The following is a 27,013-nucleotide window of genomic DNA, read 5'->3' on the forward strand; positions in this document are numbered from 1 at the left end:
CAATGATTTCTATTGTTATTATAATGATTTCTATTGTTTCTATTGCTACTGTTGCGCCCAGCGCGAGCAGGACCACGTCAGGGGGCTAACCACCTCCTTTTGTCCTGACCGCGGGCAATGCTTTTGTATTGTTCGAAAAATCAATAAATAATAAAATTGTGTAAGATTTCATTTGTAACGATGTGTGCTCAACCATATGCCGCTTTTCATAGTTTCACAAGTTATTTGCAGCGCGAGAAGTACATGCGTGAAAGAACGCGCAGGTTTCGCGACCAAGCACTACTTGTGAAAGCCACTGAACACGGGATGCAGAGTAACTGAAAGTAAAACTTGAGCAAAGTGTATCTACGCAACTCAACCTAAATGAATCGGGTGTTGCAGGACTGCAAGGTGAAAACTGCGCCGGAATACGGATACGGGGACTGAGCCTACATTTTGCCCCATCCAATTGCGTTTGCTCTTTTGGCGAGGCATAGGTAAGTTCAGAAAACTGCCATTTGACAGTACTCTCTTTGTACAGTGCCGGTTGCTTCGCACTACCGCTTTCATTGTTGCGTGGAAAGAGGAGTTGATTTTTACAGTTCGCGCACAGCGTTACAAAATTCAACTAATTGCTTAAAAAAAGTGTAGCTGAATGCGGCATTTAACGTACGATGTCTAACCTCACATCAGCGCATGGTGTATGGCGAAAAACTGACAAGAGTTCTCGTCAAGGGCCTCTGGCGTAAACGAGCTAGTTCGCTACATGGCGCCGCCAAAGGGGATGGCAACAGATATCATCATCATCTTACTTAGAGGAAGTTTATTAAAAATACACGTTCCTGGGTTTGAGAATGATCGCCTGGAATATTTGTAGGGACGTTGGTCTCAGCTGGCACACAGCCTGCGCAGCCCAGGCTTGGTCAGGGGGCCACAAACGAGGGGGACTCGAGGTGTCCTTCTTATTATAGTGACCACTCCTTTTAAAGAGGGCGGCATTTAACGTACGATGTCTAACCTCACATCAGCGCATGGTGTATGGCGAAAAACTGACAAGAGTTCTCGTCAAGGGCCTCTGGCGTAAACGAGCTAGTTCGCTACATGGCGCCGCCAAAGGGGATGGCAACAGATATCATCATCATCTTACTTAGAGGAAGTTTATTAAAAATACACGTTCCTGGGTTTGAGAATGATCGCCTGGAATATTTGTAGGGACGTTGGTCTCAGCTGGCACACAGCCTCACTCATTTATAACCTGTAAGGCAGCGAACATATAGGGATTCTTCTGTTTAGTGAAGCATAAAAGGCGTTTTCATAGATCAATTCATAATGCTGAACAGTTGGTAGTGGTGAGAGGACACCCTTTAAGACGAGCTAAAGCGCGAATTGAAAACTGCGACATAGGTAACAACAGAGGAGGAAAGCGTCGTTTTTTGTTCACATCTATCCGCGACCATCATTGTCAGCCAATTTTATCTCCACTGCAGAATGAAGGCCTCTCCTCACGATCTCCTATTTACCATACCTAGTGCGAGCTTGTTGCATTTTAGAATTTCTTCTCCATCTATCTCGCTGCTGCCCTCGCCTGAATTTCCCATTCGTTCGCAACCATTCCTTTCCTCTAACGCATGGTTGCCTATCCTACGCATTACGTTTCCGGCCCAAGCTTAATGCCAACTAGAATTAAGATATCCACTACCCATGTTTGTTTTATTTTTTTATTTCACAATACTTCAGGCCAGGAGTGGAATTACAAAGAAAGAACAGCACAGAAATAATTTATAACAATACCGGCACTACATGCAATACGTCAGTTTCCCTAGTACGATATTTAACAAAGAAACAAAAAACAGCACACATAGTTTAGAACAACACTCGCACCACAAGTAATATAAGTTTCAATGATGCAATATTCAACACGACAAATGGTGTTCAAGGGCTTCATGAAAATTGTCTCGCAAACGAACAATGGGGGGGATGTTATGAGCTTTCGTGAGGTCTAATAATAGCATTATACGCTTGACGTTTAACATTCCTTTTTAAAAAAAAAGCGCAGTTCCGAAAAGCTGAAGGGCGAAATGTGTGCCCGCCACGACATATCACGAAAAAGAGTGATCCCTAAACATAGCCGTGCGCAGGGTTCCCCACCAAGGTGGGAGGGGGGGGGGGGGCAAAGGTGAGGGATTGCTTGCACTAAATCATTTACATATATAAGGAATAATAGTGGCCCCAACACATTGCCCTGTCGCACACCAGAACTAACATTCAGCATTCTAGATACACTCGTTTTAATTTCAACGAACTGCTCACTCACTCGGGAGAGACACACTCGAGAAATATTATTCGACCCTGTCCGCGGGTACATTACCCCTCTCCCCGCTCACTAATCTGGACTACCGGCGATTAGGGCCTGGAAGGCAAAAAGGCAGCGCACGTTGCCGCCTGCGCACTCATTCCCCGGGCCCCTGCCTCGCCCACCGATGACCCTTCTCATTCAGAAGAAAACTCTCCTCTCCTCACTTTTAAATATGTAAAAACCCATTATTGAGACTCCCACCACCGCTTTCCTGCGTCCTGCAAGGGTTCAAGGAGGCGGACGAAAGAATTCTCCGGCTATTCACAAATACGCTACTGTGCCCGGCAGTGCTCAAACATTTTGACTCTTCCTTTTCCGATCTCTGCCAGTATTGTGAGATGGCTGACACCTGCCACATGGTATGGACATGCCAGCTCAATCCATATCCCCCCCCCCCCACCCAACCCAACCCGAGAGGACTCAAAGGCGGCCCTGCTCGGCTGCTCATCTCCGCCCTCTCTTAGCAATGCCTTGCTCTGCTATGCTTTCCCACACTCTTCGCTTTGCCCTCACCCGCTTCGCCAATTTCGCGGACGCTCGGCACGGTTGGAACTCAGACTTCAACAGCTTGATTGAACCACTATGGTAGACTAAACACTTTTAAGGTGTTGATGCTCTCCGAGAACGGTGCCACTTCGCTGATTTTGTCGAAGAATTGTCGTTGGACAACAGCGTCCCGCACCAATTTTCCTTGTAGGTAATTCTAAGACACTGTGTGGGTGGGACAGCCAGTGTTGCTTGGTGCCAGAATTTCTGACACACGAAGAATGAATTTTCAAATGTATATGGCGAAATCCTGTATGTTATAAAATAACATTAACTTTTATTGCATCATAAAATGGTCCGGTTTGGTAACTGATCAAGCGTTGTGAATATTTTATTGCAGTTGACGAAAGGGATTATTGAAACTCGAAGTGTGATACGCAGACCTTTCAGGATGCAGCGGCATATACATGTAAGTAACCGCATACAAATACGTAAAGTTTAATTATGTATTTCAAGTAGCCACTCGCTTTACAATAGCAACAATCTTAATCATCATCTAGATTAGCTGGCCTCGCCAATTGTGTCCAGTCACCGTCGATTTGCTATGCTGCAAGAGCGGCAGCGTACGAGTACGAGGTCATATCCAGCTTCTTAAAATAAGGTAAACTAAAGAAGGGGAATGGTTCGAGGCGCCCGCTTTGTTAGGAACAACCTTATGAAGCCATAGAAAACATAAGTGGCCATCATCCGCGGTTTTTAATTGAAACGTTGAAACCCTGATGAGGAACACTCACATGCTTCCTTATGCGGCTTGGATGCAGTAGTGTAGCATCAGATTGAAAAAGCCCACATAGATTAAATATTCTATCAGTCCTGACAGTGAAATGCAAAATGCAAACATGCCAGAGCTTCACCGTTTTGTGTCAAGTCAGAAATAATAAGCCGTGCTGAAAAGACATGTCCATAAATGGGAAAATCACTTGGGTGGAGGTATGCATGGCTTAAAGAAAACTAGCAAAACAGACTTCGTGGGATCCACCATTTACGTGTTCCTGTCCCTCTGCCGTTTTGGTAGGATTTTTGTAGGGGCCGGGACAACTGGTATCCCCAGAGCGAAAGCCTCCAAGATCAAGAGGCGTTTCGCGACTTTACCTCTAGGGGAATAGCGCGTGCGCTGTGGCATCGTGAAAAAAGCGGATTGGTGTGCCAGTTGTCCTTCTCTAGACGGTCGTCAGTTGTTGGTAGTCAAGTACCCGATAGTAAGGAAAAGCTCGAAAAGTTTTACAACTGTTTGCTTAGAGGTACATAATACTCTAAAAGGATTAAATATTGGGCTAGTTGGCTGAGACATATTAGACATAACTGGCTGAGAAATAAGAGCACAAGGAATGAAACGACGAACACAACGAAAGCGCTTGTCTTCGTCTTCTTTCTTGTGTCCGTCGTTTTATTCCTTGCGCTAGTATGTCTCAGCCAGCTACATAATACTGTTACAATTTTTTTTTAATTCGCAACGTGCTTGTCAACGAAAATATCTTCTGGTGACTATTGGAACCACACTTTTTAATGAAGTCACAAAACACGGGCTCTTTGCTGGTAAAAACAAATCAACGGCATTGCAGCCGTAAGCAGGCATTCTACCACTACACGTTTTGCTCTGTCGTTTGGCTGCACTCTGAGGGGTATATATTTCAGTGCTGACCAACAAGTGCCTTGGTGTTCACAAGCTTGACAACTGCTCTTTTCTGTAAAAAACGCAGACTTGCTCTACGTGTGGCACGAGGTGACCGGCCTGCTGGCGCGCCATCCTGAACACCCTGTGCCAGCAGGCCAGGTAGGTTTTCATTTACAACACTCTATTGCAAGCGTCTTCACACCTTACACGTTTTCCCAACCTCCACTTTCCAAGCTTTTTGTAGTGACCAAGGGTTTATATTCCACTTGTCAATCTTAGTGACGCACGTGGCCGAAGCTGTCAGAGTTGTGCCGCACATCATTCGCCATATTGTCTGCGAACAGCTCTGGCTAACACTCCGAGGATTACACTGACATACCTACCCGATAAAGTGAATGGGAAAGCGACCGCCGCTGTATTCCAATTGGTAGATCATGGGACGCGTCATCCGAAGGCTGTACGTTCCATCCCTAGCTGCGGCAAGTATATTTCTCACTCACTTTCATTCATTTCCTTTTACTTCATAATTACTATACGACAGCTAAAACACACAATTATAGTCCCCTATACCCTCCTTAGCTTCATTCTGTTGGTTCCATTAGAAACGAGCCCTCGGTCAATCCCCCGCTTTAGAATCGGTTTAGTGCGATACTACTGTCTGTGTTCAAAATCTCCCACCTTGGTAACTAAGCACGTCAGTCACCGCGCTGCTAAGCTCGAGGACGTGGGTTCGGTTCCCAGCCTTATTTGGCCACGTCTGGATGATGGTGAAATGCAAGGACGCCCGTGTAATTGCATTTACAATTACTCGGTTGTTGCGTGAGTTCCGCAAACAAGTCCCCAAATGGTCGATACCGTACTACGGTGCCGCGTCTGCATGTTTGGAAATTGCGCCAGTTTTCAAACTTTTTTTTTGTGCCCAGCAAGTGCTGCCACCCTGGGCCGATGCCCGAAGTGCCATTAACCTTTAGTTTCCTTCCAAGATTTTTTTAGGCTATCGCTCACACATCTACACGTGCGTGGGCGCGCGGTGGTAAGTGTGGTTTCGTCTCGCAGGCTGATTGCGTTTCTTGCACTCACTAAGACTGATGTCTATCCGGTCTTTAATTTCTAAGGGCAACTGCGTGATACTAGTGAATCATTCTGCACTCAAACGCGAAGTACAGAATACAGGATCTGGCTGCAGAGCCCACAGTCGGCTGTAACCCAGGAAGCTTGCCTGAACATTCACGGAATGAATGATAACCTTACCAGTATAACTACACAGCGTGCAACAGAAGTGGGAGGCACGGTCGTCAGACAAGACACTGGTGAGCTCTCCCAGGAGACTATAGACGTCATTATGAAAAAGCAAAGCATGAAAGCATCTAACCTGACAGAATAGAACTGGTAGAGCTTTCAAAGCTAATCAACAGGCGTAAAGTGTCCGACATAAAAAGGCATAATACAGATAGAATTGAACATGCTCTGAAGAGTGGACGAAGCCGAAAAGCGGTGAAGAGAAAAATGGGCACGGGCAGCAAACCAGATATATATACTGAGATAGAATGAAGGCAATGTCACGACCAATAGGGATAAGATAGTTGAGGTAGCTGAGGAGTTCTACAGACATCTGTACAGTAGCCTGGACAACCAGGACGATAATGGCAGTAGTACTGAAGTATTATACATCCAGCCAGGAATGACAGAGGAAGTAAAGAAAGCATTGGAGGGAATGCAAATAGTGATAAAAGCTGGCGAGGATGATGTAACAGCTGATCTCTTGAAAACGGTGGACAAATTGTTTTAGGAAAACTGGCCACCCTGTACAGGAAATGTCTCAACTGAAAGCCAAAAATGCTGCAGCTCCTCACTGGTTGATTTGCAAGAAACCGATTCCCACAATGAGTGGGATATTCCGGAATTTTTCCCCTTTCATTTATTTCTTGCGCTGCCTGTTGTCGTTCTTGGTTATTCTTCGTCGCCGCCTAAAGCGCAAACGCACGTCTCATCCGTCTTCTCTTGACACCGCTTTTTCATTGTGCACGGTCCACTCATCAGATCCCCGTACAATCCCCCGATGTATTCAATGCAGACCCCTGCAGTAGATACATCGTTCTTATAATAATTATTAGCTTGTAATATCAGTATTGTTCTTTTCACGACCACTGTTCGTGCCAGTATTTAATAACTCGTTATCATCATCATCAACTAGATACGCGCTGGCTTGACTGTGTGCGTTCGAGCGGCTCCACTCAGCGCCTGCTCGCATTCTGCACTAGATTGTACAGAGTGAACACCTTTCAGATATCCATTTTGGACATTAAAGTTCCTCTTGAGAGAGAAAAGGTGTGCTCCTTTTGTTGCCTTTGTCTAGGGTGATAAACGAGGTGACAGCATTCTTTTAGAGCTTGTGCAGGCATTCATATGTATAGTGCATGCCTAAGTGAATATAGGTTCCGCACACTCAAAGCGTGTGTACGCGGTTTGGAGGCCGACGCACAATAGTGCGAAGCCAGACCAGCATTTCGAATTGCTTTCGTAGAAATGGTCGCATTAAACAGCTGTCACATTGGCACGTTAGAGCTTACGCGTGAGGCACGATAGGTGGTTAGTGCTCTCATCGAGTCGGGTGTATTAGCTTCTCATTTGTTTTTCACTTCCATAAAAGCATAGCGTAAGAATATTGCGCACTAAACCTTAATGGTGGCATTTTGTGGTGAGGCCTATTGTTTCGGCTTGGAAAATCTAAAATTGTAAACACAAATGCTTACCCACAAACGAATACCGCCAGATGCAACGGAACAGCGTTTTTCCTGTTGATCTTACACCGCAAATGAACTCTGCGATGTCGGTGCAGGTTAAAAAAAAATCACCGCCATATCCACAAAGTGAATGATGTTAGAGGAGCTTGCTCGGAGATGATCGGGTAACCCGCTAATCCTCCGTACACATTCCTCTGTCATCATATATAGACGTGACAACGTTGCAACTGCGGCCAAAGGTGTGGTCGAGGAAGTCGAGCTTGAAGAGTCGGCGCCGCCAACCTCAGGTAGCGACCGCTTTTGGCGCTTCGCCGCGGCATCCCGCGACCGCACTTCTTCGGGGTTCTCTTGCCACCGCTTCCGTGCTGCTTCTGCTTCGCGACCTGTCACCGCAGGGTCCGCTTCATGGCACGCCCGCTTATCTACTGCTTCGCTGGCCCGCACCTCCGGGTTTGCTTGACGGCGTGCCCTCTTCTCTTCTTCTTCATTGAGTCAGCTGCCCGCGAAGAGAAAAGAAGCGCGCCAAACGCGAAACGCACCAAACGCCATACGAGAGGCGCGGCCCTCTAGCGGTCACCTATCAAACTAGCGCACGCGCCTAGGGTGGTGTGCCCTGCCTTAAGCGGGGCGTGCCATCTAGTGAGCATTCTTGAAATCACCGGAGATCGCAGCTGCGCCTATGGCGGGACCAATGAGAACTAGAGTACACGCCACCGACAACGGACAAGGCGCGAGTTAAGAAGCTTGGCGAGCAAGCACGTCAGTCAAAGCTGTCCGGAGCCCGTCACTGCTCGGCGTCCCTCGTAGCCTTTGGCTTATTTGGTGCGACAAATTTCATGAATCAACCTTCCCCGTCGCGCATGCGCTGTGCTTAAAAGCGTAGCTAACATTGCAGCGGTTCCAATATATCAACACGTGGCTTGAGCAGTGCGATAATACCTGCGGCAGTTTTAGGGGGTCCTACATAGTCGCTGTGAAAAACATGTACAAGTATGCGTGTCTGTATTGTACCTGTAACATGCAGAAGCAGCTCTTAAGTGCTTATGAGTTTTACGTATAAACAGAAGATACGCAAGATTTTATTTGTAACGTTAAATGATATTGCACATTGATGTTTTCTCAGCCATGTAGCGCACCTTAATAAGGCTCTTATAAATTCTTGTCGCAGCGTTTGCGCGAAACTTAGCACCATGGGGTTATTACGAGACAATTTTGCGCTAGAAAGTAGATGCGTGAAAGAACACTGGAGTGGGGGTACTAGGACCAGGACCACAGCCCGATACTCCATCCTATTGTATTTGCTTTTACGAGCCATTTTTAATGCGCTTGAGACAGTAGAGGACAGCGGCGTGAACGACTGCGACTTCGCTACGTACAGAAAACTGTCATTCTACACACCGTTTGGTGTGGTTCGACAGCACACCCTAACGTTGTATGGTGCCGGTTGCTTCGTACTGACGCTTTCACTGCTGTGTGGAAAATGGAGTTAAAGCGACTGTCTACCGCCCGGAAAATTTTTTTCTCATTGTGGTGAAAATGAGAAGATCGCTCGTCACATCGGCGGCAACGAGCATGCTTTTGCCCCATAAAAAAGGAATTATATTTTTAATTTGATGTTGAAAATCGTGAAAGAATTACAGCTAGCGTCACCCAATGCCGATATGGTTCAATCTACTGGTAGGACAAGAGATTCTCGCAGGTAGACTCATTTTGCTTAAAAACAAAATGTATAACTTGAAATTGTATTTTACGCACTTTAGACACTTTTCGATTGCGTCAGAGAGTTATTTCTTGCTTTTCTTTTTCTCACGCATACGAAAAGGCGCCCGATGGCGCTGCTTGCGGCGCCGTCTTCGATTTTGCCTTCTCCAACTCATGCGCTATGTCACGCGGCTCTCCGCGCTGGCCGTACTGTGCCGCTGTATTGTTGTTAGGATGTCTCATATGTGCTGCGCTGTGAAGGCGCGCATTTATTGTCTCTTTTTGATAACTCGACTTGGCTTGCGGCATCAGTGCTAAAATAAGCGCAGAGACTGCGATCACAGCAAAACAAATGTTTTGTAATCGTATAGTAAGGCTTCATTTAACCGGTAGCGCGCTGAAAACGACTGTTACATTCATTACAATAGGGTTCGGCAAAAATAAAGTAATCCTATCGAAATCACATGTGTTTTCGGTTTTAATTTTTACCGGCACTACAATCATCATCGCGTCCACCAACCAGTGTTGTGGGCATGTTTCACGCCAATGGAAGAAGACGTAACGTAGATCGAAAAATTCTGTTTTAAAAATTTCCACTCACTTTTTAGAGAAACACCTGCAAGGTTGGACACTTCAGACGGTACGCTTTCTATTGCTGTACAAAGCAGAAAAGCAATGAACGACGGTAGACAGTCCCTTTCAAAGGGTCATGAAGCACCCCTTCGGCTTGTTGAAAAAACACATCCTGTGGAAAGCTGACACGGCTATGAACTGCTCTGCCAATATTACAGTCGTGGGCGCCGCGTAAAGGCCACAAGCAGAGCGCGAAGTTGCCGTTTCCTCAGGTGCCCTCTTTTCAAACAGAGGCCGGTTGTCACTCTCGTCAGTGGGCGGGGCGTCTGCCGGTTGACGTCACGATCCGCATCGCCGCGTCCCAAAAGACATACATCCTCATTGGCCGATAGCCGACGTAAGTCGAGAGCGGCGTTCGGATCAGATGCGCTTCTTGCTACGGGGTGCCGCCACTTGCCAGCGCCGCACTCCTCAGTACACGGTAGCTGCACTCGCGCACGCGAATCACAGCGGGAGAGCGATCGCGTTTCATGACGCGCGCTGACGTAACTTCATTCCTCCGTGCCATCCCTCCCTGCGTAGCTTCCAGTGCGCTCGTCGGTACGAGAAAAGAGAAAGCGCTCAAAGCGTGCGCCGAACCCCCGTAACTCCGCTCATTCTTTACGGATTCGAAAAATTTTTTGAGGCAATTTATTCGAGGGGCAGTAAACTCCGATACTGAGGTCATTAGATCATTACTTGGAAAAGTGGTTCACGACCCCTTTAATGTTATGATACCAGTACGTTGTTAAGAATTTCAAATAAATGCAGGGCGTGTAAAGCAACGTGCGAGCTTTAACGAGGTCTTAAAGATAACAAAGGCAGCATGTGTAGGACATTGGTTCTAAGCAGCCATCTTGTACGCGTTATGTGATAGCACGGAACGAAACGTCACGAGAGGACGTGAGGGAGCAAATAGCCAATAGGCCAGCTGAGGGAATTCAGAAATGTTTTCAAGGCATGAAGAAATGCAGTATTATAGCTGAACATCAATATTAGCAGGAATTGTTTTTCAAAGGTCGAAATTCAAAAGCGCGGTGACTTTAACAATTTGTGTTAGTCTTGATTGGCCGCAAAATGGTGTGGCAAGTTCACGAAACGTACCTTAGAATGCCTAGCACGCGTAGTTATAAAGCGAGATTCAGTAAAGAAGGAAAATGTGTATGTTGTGAGGAAGCTAAGGAAACGACTGATCATGTTCTGATTGAATGTGGAGATATCCACCCAGGTGTATGTTTGGGAACGAGCCTACGCAAAACCTTAGGTTTTAGGGACAACCATGGTAAGCTGAACACTTTCGCAATAGAAATAAGTAAGAGACTGTTAGAGTATTGGTGGCCATAGAAGGCCCTCTGCCGTAAGGGGCAGGGAGCTGCGCTGGGAACGTTTTTTTTTCTATGGTAACATGGATTTAATCGAGGTTGACAGGGCATTGGACCAACTTAAAAAGAAGCGAGTTTTCTTTTGTCTTTTTTTTGTCGAGCGTGGTGGCATGTGCGCCACCACGCTCGACAAAAAACGGCCTCGTTATAAAGGTGATGCTCATAGCATCCATCCATCCATCCACAGTCGGTGGTGGGGGGCTCGTTGGGACTTTAGCAAACTATTGGCGCAGGATTACAGTAAGCCAAACACAAAGCAGGCTTTTCGATTCTCCGACCCTAGCGCTTACGTTTTGATTCAGGATGGAACGGTGCCTCCGTCCGTTCTGTGCCCGTTCCTTTAGAAATGATTCACAGCACTGCCGTTTCTGGTTGCTATTCCCACGTCTGACCGTCAGATGAGCATCGACCAATCCCGTGCGGCTCCATGTCGTCCTTTCGTTACGTTTCGTTCCTTCTGTTCTATCACAGAACGCTTTGCCTTCAAGAGCAGAACGCGCATCGCCTTCTCTGGCTTCGGTTTTCGGAGCATGCCTCAAACGTGCCGTGAGGAAACGACCGACTGTGCCCTTAACATTGGCTGCTTCAAGCTATCCTCGAATGCCTACTGCAAATGCAGTTGTTAAGTGCCCACTACGCCATAATTCTTTCTTTTGCGAATCGGCGAAGGGCCCACTAAGCGTCCGTAAGGCAACACGCGAACCTACGCAGCTGCTCACTTTGTTTATGCTTTTGCAGCTGATGATTAAATGTCTGAGCGCTTTGTAATGGGTGCCCTTTAAAACACCCACTCTTTGCGCAATTCACATACTTTGAGGCTTGGCGAGATCCTACGCTTCTGCCACGCAATATTACGGGCGTTAAGGAGACTCCTTCCACTACATGACATTCATATAGTGTTTTTTCCCAAGCTATTTCAAGCAATATCGTGGCTCTTTGGTAGAACACCTGCTTGCCACGCAGATGGCATGCGTTCGATTCTTACTCGAACTGAAGATTTTTGCTGTTTATTTTATGTGCCTCTTCCTCAGTTTTTCGGTCACGGACGAGATGTTTTTTCGCTCATGACCAACGACTCCGACGCTGACACCGGAATTCCTGCGAGCCGAGCCGTTTAATGCTGTCGCGTTAAAATACCTCCCCTGGAGTGCGCTTTATGCGCTCACGCGTACACTGTGGTATCAGTCCTTGCTTTTCGCTCTTATAGGGCACTGCGGAGATATTTTTACTTGCAAGTGATGAATGGAAATGTGAAGTGATCGTCAGTCAAGAGTGCTCACGTGATAGCCACCATATCTTCTTGCAATCCAATAAGCTATTTCTAAATATCACTTGTTTCCAATATGAAAAGAAACGCAATAGCGAGAAGGAACTGCGAAGGCACTTTGTTGGCTAAGGTGGAATCTCAACATTGTTTCCCCCTTTCACTCATTGCTTGCGCCGCGTTTTCTCGTGCTTGATTCTTCTTCGTCGTCGCCTAAAGCCTTCACGCATACTCAGCCACTGTCTTTTTTCTTATCTTTAAACCTCTTCAGTATGCGTCCATTATGCGTGCTTCACTAATCGCTGTTACCCATAAGATCACCCATACCCATGTTATCTATACTAGGACCAGAGCAACCGAACGCTTTTTCAGATACCTATCCGGGACAATTAAAGGCCTCTTGAGAAAAGTGAGTTCCGAGTGCTTCCATTGTTTAGTACGATAATTGAGGTGAGAGCGCTTATTCAGAGCTTGTGCACGGAGTCGTAGCGGCCGGCTTAGTAGATAGGCTCTGCATGATTTAATGGCGTGCGCGTGGTCCCGAGGCTGAGACGCGTTTATGTGGAGCCAGGACAGGATTTTGCCTGGCACTCACTCGTCGAAATAATCGTATTAAGCAGATATCGCATAGACACATTAGAAATATGCCCTTGTCTGGTGCATTGAAGCACAAAGTGCAAGTCGTCAATATTCACGGCAGGATAGGTAGTCAGTATCCTGTTTAGGCGTTTCAAGGTGTTGAGGCTCACCGAGAACGTTGCCGATTCGGTCACCATGTCGAAGCATTATCATAGAATAGCGCCCTGTACCACTTTTCCGGTTAGGTAATTGTAAGACACTATGGGTGCGATGGCCAGTGTTGCTTAGTTGCAGAATTTGTGACTCGCGAAGAATGAATTTTCAAATGTACATGGCGAAAGCCTGTAGGTTATGATATCGGTAACTGATCAATCGTTGTGAACATTTTATATTGGAGTTTAAAAAATGGGTTTTTAATACAGAAAGATGTCCCGGCATTTCAGGGTGAAGCCAAATATATCTGTAAATAACCTTATACGTAAAGTGTAATTGTGTATTTGCAGTAGTCGCTCGCTTTACACCACCTAGATTAGTTTGCCTCGCCAAACATGCCCAGTCACCGTCGCTTCAAAAAGCAAAAAAAAAACCCTGCAACACAACAGCGGCATCGTACGAGCGCGAATACATATTTAACTTAGTTTAAAATAAGGTAGGCTAAAAGAGACCGCGTCGATGAGCCACTTCTTTGTGCACCCATAGAAAATATCAAATTAGAAAGGTTGTCATTGTGATAGGAAACAAATTGGACAAGCCTTATCGAGGAACATTCACATGCTTACTCATGGTGCTTGGACGCAGTAGTGCCTTGCATCAGACCGAAAATCCCAGAGAGCTTTACTATTCTCTTATTGCCGACTGTCAACTGCCAGTGCTTGCCCGTTTCGTGCCAAGGCAGAATAAGTTGTGCTGAACATTCCATAAATGGTAAGAGTTAATTGGGCGAATATATGCATGACAGAAAACTGGGAAAACAGACGTACTATCGCGCTCACTATGAGCTACATCACGCCAGCGCGTGGCCGAGTGCTTTGCAAGGTTGTACAGTGGCGCTGTTCATGACATATTTTCAAGTTATCCAGAGAGATTTTAGCTGTTCCTGTGAGCGCGCATCACCCCCGCTTGCTTGCTTTCGCCCTCGAAGTTATCATTTTCGAAGCTGCTATCACCGCAGGGCAAAACGAGGGCGTGCGTGAAAGCAAATGCAGGCGATGCGCACTCGCAGGCACAGCCAAACTCTCTCCCTATAACTCGAAAATATGCCATGATCGGCGCCACTGTACAACCTTGCAGAGCGCTCGGCCACGCGCTCGCATGTTGTAGCTCATACTGAGCGCGGTAGTACCATTGCTGTGTCAATCGACTGTCTCGACTGTTGCGGTCGTCAAATGTTGGCAGCCAAGTACCCGCTAGTGAGGAAAAGCTTAAGAGAAAGTGTAGGACTGTTTTCTGGGAGGTGCATTATACTGTTACAATTTTTTATGCCCAATGCAGTTTTCAGCGAAAAGATATTTTCTACGCAATTTGTCCCTTGTTTCGCTGCTCTCTTAGGGGCATATCCTTCAGTGCTGATCATCCAGTGCTTTGGTGTTGTTTGACAAGCTTGACCACGGCTGTTTGCTGTAAAAAACGCAGTTGCTGTGCGTTTGGCACGAAGTGACGGGCCTGCAGGTGGGCCACCTGTTCCTACTGCTTTTCCTGCTGCAATCGGAGGTGCTATCCAACCACCGGCTTGGTGAAGGCCTCGCCTACCCGTATGCGATCCTCAACACCTGGTTCCAGCAGGCCAGGTGGGTTTTCATTTACAGAACCTCGGTTTTCAAGGTCTTTGTAGGGACCAAGGATTGATTACATTGCCAGTGCTTACTCGTTTCGTGCCAAGGTAGAAATCATAAGCCGGGTTGAATACAAATGTCCACAAATAGGAAGATTTAATTGGACAGATATGTACATGACTTGAAGCTGCGAAAACAGACGTACCATTGCTATGTCAGGTCGATTGTCTCGACTGTTGCGGTCGTAAGCTGTTGGCAGCCAAGTACCCGCTAGTGAGGAAAAGCTTGAGAGAAAGTGTAAGACTGTTTTCTGAGAGGCGCATTATACTGTTACAATTTTTTGATGCCCAATGTAGTTTTAAACGAAAAGATTTGCTGTTAACTATTGCGACCGCGTTTTTTAGTGAAGTCTCAACACGAGGCTTGAGTAGGCTGGTAAAAAATGCAAAGCAAGTGCATTGTAGGCCTGTGTAGGCATTCATTCACTATACCTTTTGTCCCTTGTTTCGCGGCTCTCTTATGGGCATATCTTTCAGTGCTGACCATCCAGTGCTTTGTTGTTTGACAAGCTTGACCACGGCTGTTTGCTGTAAAAAAACGCAGTTGCTGTGCATGTGGCAGGAGGTGACAGGCCTACAGGTGGGCCACCTGTCCGTACTGCTTTTCCTACTGCAATCGGGGGTGTTATCTCACCACCGGTTTGGTGAAGGCCTCGGCTACCCGTATGATCCTCGACACCTGGTGCCAGCCGGCCAGGTAGGTTTTCATTTACAGCAGTCTATTGGCCGCGTATCTGCGTGCTTCGCTGCAGATGTCGTCGAAAGACGATAGTCTTTTGCCGGCTGTACTACATGAGTCCTGGTCTCAACTGCGGCCACCGGTGATTCTGTTCTTGTACCGTTTTCGTCCTGCCACGATAAACGCAATGGAGGTTTGTTTAAACATATTTCATTTTACCACATTATCACTGCTGGCATGCCATGCGTTCGTACCTCCACGACATATCAGCAATGTTTGGGTCGCGTGTGGTACTGTATAGCGTCATAGTTTGCAAAGAACCACTTGTGAGACATGAATGTATCTTATTGCGTGGAAGGGTCAATGGCTGTGCGCATGTACTACTGGTGCGCCGAAGTAGACGCCTTCCCGTCTCCGGTGACGCCAGGGTGTGAGGCACGATCACGTTCCACAGTAGCACTGGCACCACTGGCACACTGAGTCTCACCATGACATCCCTCGTCGTGCGACGCATTGCCAACCAAGCAGAGCAGAAGTCTGTGTTCGCTAAGTAGGAGGCGTACTTCAGTACTTCCACGTTCTTTAGCCCGCATTGGAAGGAGGCGCTGCGTGACATATGGACGCCAACTGGCAGTGGCGTCGGGAAACGTGAGCTTGTGCAGAACCCAGGGCTACTGCCAGGTGGCAGCACCATATCGTCATCAGAGGGCTTTTTCGTGCATAGGGTCGCATTTTCAGCGCAGCCTAAGAAACCCTAGGGTCTTTAGGATTACGTATCTATGTATTTTCTATTAAAGGAACACACCACCTAATACTTGCGTACTGATGTTGTACCTCAGAAATGTGTAATATTTACTTTTTGATCGACAATGTTCACAAGTATGAACGCAGCTACCAGTTCAAGATGGCTGGGCGTTCAGCAAGTGCTTAAACTTTGGCCAGGTGGCTGAATAGTGTGACAGACACAAACATTTGTGGTGACCAAGGATTGATTACATTGGTTATTCTTACTGGAGCACGTTGTCGAAGCTGTAAGGATTGTGCCGCACGTTGCTCGGGCGTAAATGAACCTCACTTAGGAAATGCGAACATTGAGAAACGCAAGTCCCACGCTCGCCGTCATGGCGGCGAGTGGCGCTAACACTCCCAGGTCTGCGTGCACATAAATACCCCATAAAGTGGACGAGGGGACAACCGCCTCCGTAGCTCAATTGATAGAGCATCGGGCGCGTTATCCTGAAGTTGCACGTTCGGTTCCCTCCGGCAGGATGTTGTTTTTTCGTCCACTTCACTTTCTTCACGTCCATATAATTACTACTGTATAGTTAAAACAGTACAATTAACGTCCCCTATATCTTCCTTGGCTTCATTATCTGTTGCTTCTCATTAAGGCTCTATCAAAGAAAAGAAACAAGCCCTTGAAGTTGCCTTCTTTCGTTCAAGGCTCAACATATGATGCTCCTTTCGCTCTCTGAATGCTCTCACCGTGATATCATAGCAGGTAACATATTGCGCTCCTAAGCTCCAGGACTAAGTTCGGTTCCCACATTTGGTTGGTAGTTAAATGCAAGGACAGCCATGTGGTCGCACTTGCAAGTATTCGGGTGTTCCGCGAGTTCCCCAAACGATTCTCAATTGGTCGATGCCGTACTTGTACGGTGGGGTTTGTGCATTTGAAGTGCGCCAGTTTTTCACGTCTTTGTCTGGCAAGTGCTATCACCTTGCGGGGATGTGGGGAGTGTTATTGACCTTCTGTTTCTTTCCAAGATTTGTTCAGGCTGTCGCTCACACATCTGCACATGTGTGGGCGTATGGCGCTAAGTGTGGTCTTGTCTCTCAGGCCGCTTCCGTTTGTTGCGCTGACGGAGACTGTTGTCTATCTCGTATCTAATCTCTCAAAGTAGGGATGGAAAAATCGATGAACGATTAATCGATTAATCGATTAAAGCTCCACAATTAATCGATTAATCATAATCGATTTGTGCGTTTCGATTAATCGAATTAATCGATTAAAACTATTCGATTAATCGATTACGACATCCCCCCCTCCCGCCCCCAACCTCGCCCCATGGCCGGAGCGCATGACTGCGAGGCGCGCTATCCTGAGACGCAGACCCTGAACGCCATGCTTAGACGCAGGAAGTCGCAAAGCCGAATACAACTACTTTTTCTGGTTCTATTTGGGATGCCGTCGATCGCGCACTTCTACACAATCGCGTTGCACTGGAGTACGATCCGATGAACTAAATGCCTTCTCAGTTCAAGACATACATAGTAACCCTGTAGTCGATCGCCGCACCAATCCGAACCCACTTGAGACTTGGCACGGCATGCGAACTGGCCTAGATCATGTGTTTGACGTTGCAATGGAGTATTTGCGAATTTCTGCAACGTCAGTAGCATCCGAGCGCCTTTTTTCGCATGCTGCATGTGTGGCGACCCAAAGGAGGTGTCGGTTGTCGCCCGAGCATCTCGGGCAACTGACATTTCTTCGCTCAGTAGAAAAAAGCATGTGGTTCGGAGCAGCAACCCCATGAAACAAAACAAAAGGGGACTGTTGAGAAAGCAAGCAGCATGTGGATTCGCCAACGTTCAAAAGAGAAGTTTATCCTTTTCTGTGAATTTCGTACGTGGCAGCGCATCGTCTTGTAGCTTATTTTGTTCGTGTTTGTTTTTTGCCGTGCTGTTTCATCGTGTTGCCGCATAAACGCATGTCTGCTTACATTTGGTAAACGAGTAGTTTTCGTCACCTGTAGTGTCAATCGCAGCTTTCTTTGTATTTTATTCAACCCTCAGATTTTACTGGTTTCCTGTGTAAGTGCGGCATTGTAATATGCGCCGCTTATTTACACTCTGGTTCTTAGTGCCGTTCTGTTTTACTCTTTAGCAAATAAAATATTGTTTACCAATGAAACAGAGAGAGAAAATGTATTATAAGGCAGAGAGGGTGGCCTGAGCTAGTACGCCCTTGCCTGCTACTCTGCACCGGGGAAAACGGAACGGGGCAAAAAGTGATGAAGTACGATGATGGAAAGATGATTAGGTAATCCGTTTCTACATAATAGGATACGTTTGCTAGCGTAAAAAGGACAATGACGCTAGTAACCATCTTTTATGTTGCTGTATACCAACTAGCCCAACTGTCCGTCTTATAGGGTATATATACCATTTTCATAATTGTTGAGCTAACTTTCTTACGATGCAGTTAGCCCAATTAATGGCAGCTAGTCACTTCTTCAAACAGAGTGTTCAAGCGTGGTTTGCTTGCGCTGGGACGCGGAAAATGTAGACTCGGTTCTCTTGACACGAACTCGCATAATAGACAGCACGTGCAACTACGACCTCGTCTTCTCTTGAAGCACGAAAGTTGCTGCCATTAGTTGAGAGAAAATGTAGTGCAGGAATGCGCACTCGCGAATTGTGAAAAGGTCCTTATAGACCCTTTATGTAATCCGCAACTTTACGCGTCGGTTTACCGAACGTCTAGCATCCAGTGCATTTCTAGTGAAGAAGTGACCTTGCAGCACTCAGTAATACTGTATGGTCGCATATTTAGGGAGAAATACAGCTTTCAGCTAGAGGCCCCGGTCTTCTGCTGTGACAAGAAAGGACAGTCGCGCAATTTGTTGTAATGTCTGGTACACTAGATAGCACTCACAGTTCAGGATGTACGCACAATTGAAAAGGTGTGAGTGGCGCCGTGTTACGGCAAAGATCAGGTGAAACCTGCGCAGTATACTGGCGCAGCTGCTGTTTTTTCTAGCCGGGAGGCAGAAACTCATGTCACTCTATTTCCCGCAATAATAATTAGAACTAACAGACAATAATGCCAAGGTAAGTATAGAGGATGTTATTTATTGGGATATCAATGTGAAGAAAGTAAAGTGGACCAAAACATAACTTGCCGCCGGCAGGGACCGAACTTGCGACCTTCGAATAACGCGTCCGATGCTCTACCACTGAGCTACGGCGGCGGTCATACCCCGTCCACTTCATAGGGTACACATGTGCATTTAAACCTAGGAGTGTTAGTCAGCGCCGATCACAGCCATGGCGGCGAGTGAGGAACACTCTTTTTCTGCCTTTTGGCGTCACGTAGCAAGTGACCTTTTTTTTACGAGCTGGCAGCTGACCAATAATCCCTCGCATACTACCTGAAGGCACCAAGTCTGCCAGAACGAGACCCTCGCTACGAATGAGGGAAAGAAGGTGACTTTTAAGGGCTCGTTTTTCTTTGTCATACACCCTTAACCTCCCCTATACTTTCCTTCGCATTATTGTGTGTTAGTTCTCATTACTATTGTGTCTAACAAAGAAAAACGAGCCCCTAAAAGTAATTCGAAGGTCGCAGGTTCGGTCCCTTCCGGCGACAAGTTATCTTTCCGTCCACTTCACTTTCTTCAGATTTATATCCCAATTATTACAAATAACACCCCCTATACTTTTTCTTGGCAATATTGTCTCTTAGTTCTAATTAATATTGTGTCTAACAAAGAAAAACGAGCCCCTAAAAGTAATTCGAAGGTCGCAGGTTCAGTCCTTTCTGGTGACAAGTTATCTTTCCGTCCACTTCACTTTCTTCAGATTTATATACCAATTATTACAAATAACACCCCCTATACTTTTTCTTGGCAATATTGTCTCTTAGTTCTAATTAATATTGTGTCTAACAAAGAAAAACGAGCCCCTAAAAGTAATTCGAAGGTCGCAGGTTCAGTCCTTTCTGGTGACAAGTTATCTTTCCGTCCACTTCACTTTCTTCAGATTTATATACCAATTATTACAAATAACACCCCCTATACTTTTTCTTGGCAATATTGTATCTTAGTTCTAATTAATATTGTGTCTAACAAAGAAAAACGAGCCCCTAAATGTCATCTTCTTTCCTTCTATTTCCCGCAGTTGCCTGTACGGATGGTCTGCTTGAGGCCAGTATATTTGTGTAATCTCTGCATAGGTGACCTCAAGAAAAAGATCACGTCAGTCCGCAATTATAGTATTATGTAGGGCTTCCACAATATCTAACCGACAAACCGAGAAAAGATGACTTGCTTACTAGAGCGAGCGTCTTATTTAATTTTTCATCGTCTCTCTTTTACCTTTCTTGGGATTTCCTCACCCTCCGCCACACTGCATGTTTCAGCTGCGACTTTCCAACCAGTGTGGTCCCCGAACGCGCCTCCGGTTTCGATGAGCTCGAGTAGACAGGCTTTGAGAAAATGCGACCTGCTGCCGAATAGTCCGGGTATGATAGCCACAGATGCTTGAATCCGCGACATCAACCAACGACGACGGGCCCCTTGTGTCAAGTGTGCGAAAGTGGGAATTTTCGCACACTGCACACAAGGGGCTCGTCGTCGACACTTTCGAAAGTGGGAATTTTCGATCGTCAGCGTCTAATGAAAAGATTTGGGCCCATATTAAACACGAACGATGCCTCTCAAAGAGATATCGGTTTTAAAGCACCCATTAAAAATGTCGATTAATCGATTAATCGATTAAAAGATTCCACCGAAAGCAATTAATCGATTAAAGGCTAAATCGATTAACAATTAACGATTAATCGATGAAAAATTTCAATCGACCATCCCTATCTCAAAGCGCAACCACTTAATAGTTCGCCCACAGGGGTGCGATTTTAACTTTTCTCAGCTTGGCACTGTGTACACAAACGATGCTACTATGCCTGCCCGCTTTCTCGGTGTGCGCATTTTTCTAAGCTTGTGAAACATACTTGTTCCGATGAACATATTATTATTATTATTATTATTATTATTATTATTATTATTATTATTATTATTATTATTATTATTATTATTATTATTATTATTATTATTATTATTATTATTATTATTATTATTATTATTATTATTATTATTATTATGTTACTTTATTTTTATTTTCATTATTCATGAATAAGTAATGCATAAATACATATTGAAAATCATTTTTTCTCACTCTAAAAAATTCAGGGAAATCTATTTCTGAAACGCTTGCTCTGAAGGTTCTAAATATACATTAAGAAAAATGAACAGATGCTTAATCAAAGAATTCCAGATGGCTGAAATCAATCCGGAGCCCCCTCATTGCGGTGCCCCCCAATGATGTCTTGGTTGTTGCGCATAAAACCCCATAATTTACTATTATCGTGTTTTCAAATGTTGTACCTGGTAACAACATTATGATTACATGGCACAGAACATGATGTACGGCAGCAGTAAAATAAGTGCGACAATGTTGCTCATTGGGTACAAAGTTTACAAAAGGGCTGCACAGATTCACTCTCGCTATGCTCTCAATGTGGGCGCCAGCACTTGTCTCAATTACCGTTCGGTGCGACATGTCACAGTTTAACTTATCGAACGTATCTGGCTGCTCCGCTGCGCCGAGTGCAACTCGTCGCATGCGGTGCAAATCGTACCATACGAAACGGCCCTCATGGGAACATTGCATGGATGCATACACACTGCAAAGCCGCACGCTCGCTCCGTCTCCTTTAAGGGGGCACACTGAGCTTGAAACCTTTAATTTTAAATTATTTATCGATTTAGGTGAAACTCGCTGATGTTATGTTGTAGTTTTTATGTAGTTTATGTAGTTTTTAAAATATCATCCATTCCGTGTGCCATTTTGGGAGCTATAATTTACATAGACTGAGCATATATCAACATGGCCTGTAATCAGTGGCGTAGCCAGGGAGTGGGGGGGGGGCACGCCGGGCTCGTGCCCCCCCCCCCCGAATTTTTTTTGCCATAGCATAGTGCATCAAATGACACTCGATCATATCTGCCTGCCCGACCCCCACTTCAGATCAATAAGGTGCCCCCCCCCCCCCCGAAAAAAATTTCCGGCTACGCCCCTGCCTGTAATGAGAGCTGAGTGCAAGAAAACAAGAATGGATGATCTAAACCCATTTGAACAAAAGTTGGCATGTTGAGCATTCGTGACTGAAATCCCAGCTTGTCTTAGGCTCGCTCGCGAATGCCCAACTTACCATAACTTTTATTCAAATAGGTTTTAGAACATCCATTCTTGTTTTCTTGAATTGAGCTCTCATTCCAGGTCGTTCTGATGTGCTTATTTACTTTTTAACTCTGTTTATGCAAAATCTTGCTCCCAAAAAGCATATAAAATGTTTGATATTTCAAAAAGTACTAACTAAACTGGAAAAATCATTGCATTTTTGAAATCTTCACACAAATACACATAAACTTGGCAAGTTTCATCTCAACTGATAAAAAATAAAAAAAACATTTCAGGATCCATGTTCCCCCTTAAAGATCATATCATAAAGATTCATTACTTTTTTGAACAGCCATGAAAGATAGGGTTGAACATCCATGAAAGCAATGTGTTCAGTAGGGCTACGCCCGCCGACAACTCGTAACGCACTCATATTTTTAAACAAGACTCTATTCTCGTTGATAATGTGGCCCTAGCGGTCTCCTATTGTGTGCATTTCTTTTACTGCAGATTATGAAACCAGTCCACGAATTCAGGGAAATCTATTTCTGAAACGCTTGCTCTGAAGGTTCTAAATATACATTAAGAAAAATGAACAGATGCTTAATCAAAGAATTCCAGATGGCTGAAATCAATCCGGAGCCCCCTCATTGCGGTGCCCCCCAATGATGTCTTGGTTGTTGCGCATAAAACCCCATAATTTACTATTATCGTGTTTTCAAATGTTGTACCTGGTAACAACATTATGATTACATGGCACAGAACATGATGTACGGCAGCAGTAAAATAAGTGCGACAATGTTGCTCATTGGGTACAAAGTTTACAAAAGGGCTGCACAGATTCACTCTCGCTATGCTCTCAATGTGGGCGCCAGCACTTGTCTCAATGGAGCAAGGCTTGGTTCATGGAAACAGAGTGGAACCTCATTCATTCAAATTGCATGAGCAGGTAGAGCATGAGTAGAGGTAGAGCATCAGCGCGCAAGAGCGCCGCGGTTCGAATCCCAGGGCCGAGCAATTCCCCACCAGATTCCAGCACTATACAGCGTATACATGGAAGAGCACTTACACCTAGCTGTTCAATGTTCTTAAGCAATGTTCTGAAAGGGCTGTCTTCCGCTCGGATATTTTTTTCTGATTGTGGTGAAAATGAGAAGATCGTTCGTCACATCGGCGACAACGAGCATGCTTTTTCCCCATAAAAAGGGAATTATATTTTTAATTTGATGTTGAAAATCGAGAAAGAATGACCGCTAGCGTCACCCAACAGCAATGGGGTCAATCTACTAGTAGGAGAAGAAATCATCGCAGATAGACTCATTTTGCTTAAAAACAAACATGTATAACTTGAAATTGTATTTTACGCACTTGAGGCAGCTTTCGGTTGCGTAAGAGAGTAACTTTTTGCTCCAAAAAAGGCGACCGATGGCGCTGCTTGCGGCGCCGACTTCGATTTCGTCTGCTTCAACTCATGCGCTGTGCCATGGTCGTACTGTGCCGCTGTATTGTTGTTAGGATGTCTCACATGTGCTGCGCTGTGAATGCGTGCATTTATCGTCTCTTTTTGATGAATCATCTTGGCTTGGATTGCGACAGCAGTGCTAAAATAAACGCATAGACTGCGATTACAGCAAAAGTGTTCTGTGATCGTATAATAAGGTTTCATTTAACCGCTAGCGCGCTGAAAACGACTTTTACATTCATTGCATTAGTGTTCAGCGAAAATAAAGTAATACAGAAATCACACATGCTTTCGGTTTTAGTTTTTACCGGCACTACAATTGTCATCCCGTCCACTAACCAGTGTTGTGGGCATGTTTCACGCCAATGGAAGAAAACCGAACGCAGATCGAAAAATTCTGTTTTAAAAATTTCTACTCATTTTCCACAGAAACTGTTGCAAGGTTGGATACTTCAGACGGTACGCTTTCTACTGCAGTATAAAACAGAAAAACGATGAAGGACGATAGACAGTCCCCACACCACGCAGGCTTGCGTGGCGCTTCGTTAGAATACACTGCAAGCCGCTTTGGCTGCTGCCTTTCCGCCGCTGGAAGGCCTCTTAGGACAGATTGTCAGTGCGTAATTTATCAACCGCGACCTTCATGCTCATTTTCACCATCACATCAAGATGATGGTACCAACGTAGCTATTCTGTAAAATCAGTTCATCACTCGATCCTTGGTTTCTTTGTTCTTTTACAGCTAAGCTTTATATGGCTAGGTAAGAAAATATAGCGGTCCGTTAGTGCGCAAAAACTATCATCAGGTATGTGGCACAGAAATTGGGCAAGCCCTAGTACTTATCACAGGTCCACTAAAAATAAAAAAAAACAATGCTTCCATACACACCTCGTAGGGTCTTTTCAGATCTTGTCAGCATATATAGCTTCCTTTAGGTGTTCGTAATACCTGTATCCTTGGAGCCAACGTCACCAAACGCAAAGCTTGAAGCACGCATCTCTGTAATGTTTCGCAAGACGCGTAGCACCACCTGTCGGAGCAGTATTGGCAAGTTCAAAGCCCGACTCCCTTGCAAAGTTTGCTGTGGAACCACGTGCAACTAGCGAGCGCGAAACTATACTCCTTCGCTTTTTATGCAGTTACACACTGTAGCATGTGTAAGTGCAGACCAAGATATTCAGATTGTAATGCAGAGATCGCACCACACGCGAAATCATCGAGGCAGGAAAGATTATCTCTTTAAAGGAGCACTGACATCAACTTTTAAAGTCGAGATGTGCCATTCATTCGATTGCTCGGTATGCATAGGTCTTCTTGGCCAAATTTGAATGGCGTCCGTCGCGTGGAAGTAATTTTATTTAGAGGGCAAACAGCATACAAAAGCTCAACGGAAGATTGATCACACTGCGACATCGACACTAGTGCTACGTGTAAGGTGTGATACATTCCGCAAATACCATCCTGAGTGACGATACGCTAGTAACAGTGACGTCGCCGATCTGAGTGTATTTATTGTGGCGCCGACGCAAGGCGACGCTCTCACTCCCAGTAAGTGGCTCTCCTTGCTGTCCCGATCCGTGCTTGCGATTCATCGTGTCGCATCGACTAATGTGTCGTGTGCTCCACAGCGCGAGTGCGATCAATCGGAGCGACTACGTGCCAGCATGTCTGGGCATAGGCGTGCGCACAGGGGGGGGGGGGGCAGGGGGGGGGCGGCCGCCCCTCCTAATCACCTAAGAGGGGGGCGCGAAATCTGCCCCATACATTTGATCCTTCTAGTCACCAAAGAGGGGGAGGGGGGCGCAAAATCTGCCCCATACATTGACTTAGTAGGGTGGGGGGGCGCTGCTATGCATCTTCGCCCCCCCTGATGGGGAACCCTGCGCACGCCTGTGTCTGGGAACCGCTGCGTAGTCCTGACCTGCTCGTCGAGGCGCGGAAAAAGCGGAAAGTGCGTGCGTTTCATTACACGTACGGTACACGCCAACACGACCACAAGCTATCAAAGTGGAGTAGCCTATAGATAAATAACATCGCTAACAAGTAACAGGCATGTAGCGTTAATAGGGAATGTTAGTTCGTCCGTGGACTTACTTGCGCTGGCGTAATACCGGGTTACTGCAGCCGTAACCGTGAGAGGCCGGATAGGTGGGGCCATCTGGCGGCGCAAGGAAGAACCTGGCAAGCACAGAATTGTTATTGTAGAAACCTATCGTATTCTATTTCTCCGCTGGTGTGCATTCGCTATGCCGATATTCCATAGACTTCTTTGCGTATACCGGAATGCCGTGCACGCTAAAAATTCTGATATAGCTAATTGAGACACACCAGCGAGTATGGCCCAAGCGTGCGTCCCCGGGCACCTCCTCGTTACTGCTTGGAACGGCGTCCATTTCTGAATCGCTGTTTTGCAAAGGGTCGAAGCGAAAATGATTCACGACCTCGCGCATCGCGGTGATTCTTAGTTCCAGAATGTCGTCTTCAACACAAGTCGATACTTTTGACGGCGACGACGGCGACGCTGGTGACAAGGCATGACTGAACGTGCGCGCCTAGCAGACGAAATGTTAGCTGAGTGGCTGATCCTCACGTCACTCCTTTCTGTGGACAAGTGGTAAACTGGGGCGCGGTCTGGAGTTGACCGCGAGGGAGCGCTGCCAGCGCTAAAAAATGGCGGGCTTGCAGGCCGTTTTGAATCGTGCTAGATACCGGTGACATAAATCAATAAAACAGATAGCTATTCGTCCCTCCGTTGCATTTTCGGTCGCGAATCGTTACTAGGGGGTAGATAACTACTCGTCGACGCAAAAATCTTGACATGCGTAAATTTGATGTCAGTGCTCCTTTAAAGGATTATTGTGTTAGTACCCCCTCTGTCGCGCTCACTGATAAAGAAATGTACTTACGTTTGTCCACGTGAATTCTTGTAATATCATTGTGTTCCGCGCATGGCTGTTGAAACAGTGCGTAACTATAAAAAGCGAAGGCTTTTCAAAGAAATAAATTGTTGGAAATTCAGCACTCTGTGTCCTTCCCCTCCTGTCGGATGCGCTGATTTGCACTCATAATGATGTACCAACACGCCCAATCCTACAGTCTTCTAAGTCAACTATAAGATTGAACTCTTTGTTGGGCGAACTTTATGCCAAGCAAGCGACACTCGCTGTATTCAATAACGGCGAGCACAGTCGTCGTTCAATATCTGTTTGAATTATGGGGAAACGCTTCGAATTTTATAGATGTCACCTTACTTTCCAGCGTAATCGCTGGAGCACGCGTCAGTTATAGGATGTAGATAG

The 27,013-nt window shown here is 45.9% G+C and overlaps 1 protein-coding gene across 1 annotated transcript in view; it reads left to right on the plus strand.

The window, feature by feature from the left end:
• The first annotated feature begins 384 nt into the window (after window positions 1-384).
• LOC119393626 (uncharacterized) overlaps window positions 385-27,013 on the plus strand; it is a 40,562-nt gene continuing 13,933 nt past the window's right edge. The window contains exons 1-5 of the mRNA XM_049415007.1: window positions 385-476; window positions 3,222-3,290; window positions 4,582-4,655; window positions 14,411-14,565; window positions 15,154-15,306. Of these exons, the coding sequence (XP_049270964.1) occupies window positions 15,275-15,306 (32 nt within the window). The 5' untranslated portion in view covers window positions 385-476; window positions 3,222-3,290; window positions 4,582-4,655; window positions 14,411-14,565; window positions 15,154-15,274. The remainder of the gene's footprint in view (window positions 477-3,221; window positions 3,291-4,581; window positions 4,656-14,410; window positions 14,566-15,153; window positions 15,307-27,013) is intronic.

Source organism: Rhipicephalus sanguineus, chromosome 1 (assembly GCF_013339695.2).
Source record: "Rhipicephalus sanguineus isolate Rsan-2018 chromosome 1, BIME_Rsan_1.4, whole genome shotgun sequence".
NCBI lineage: Eukaryota > Metazoa > Arthropoda > Arachnida > Ixodida > Ixodidae > Rhipicephalus > Rhipicephalus sanguineus.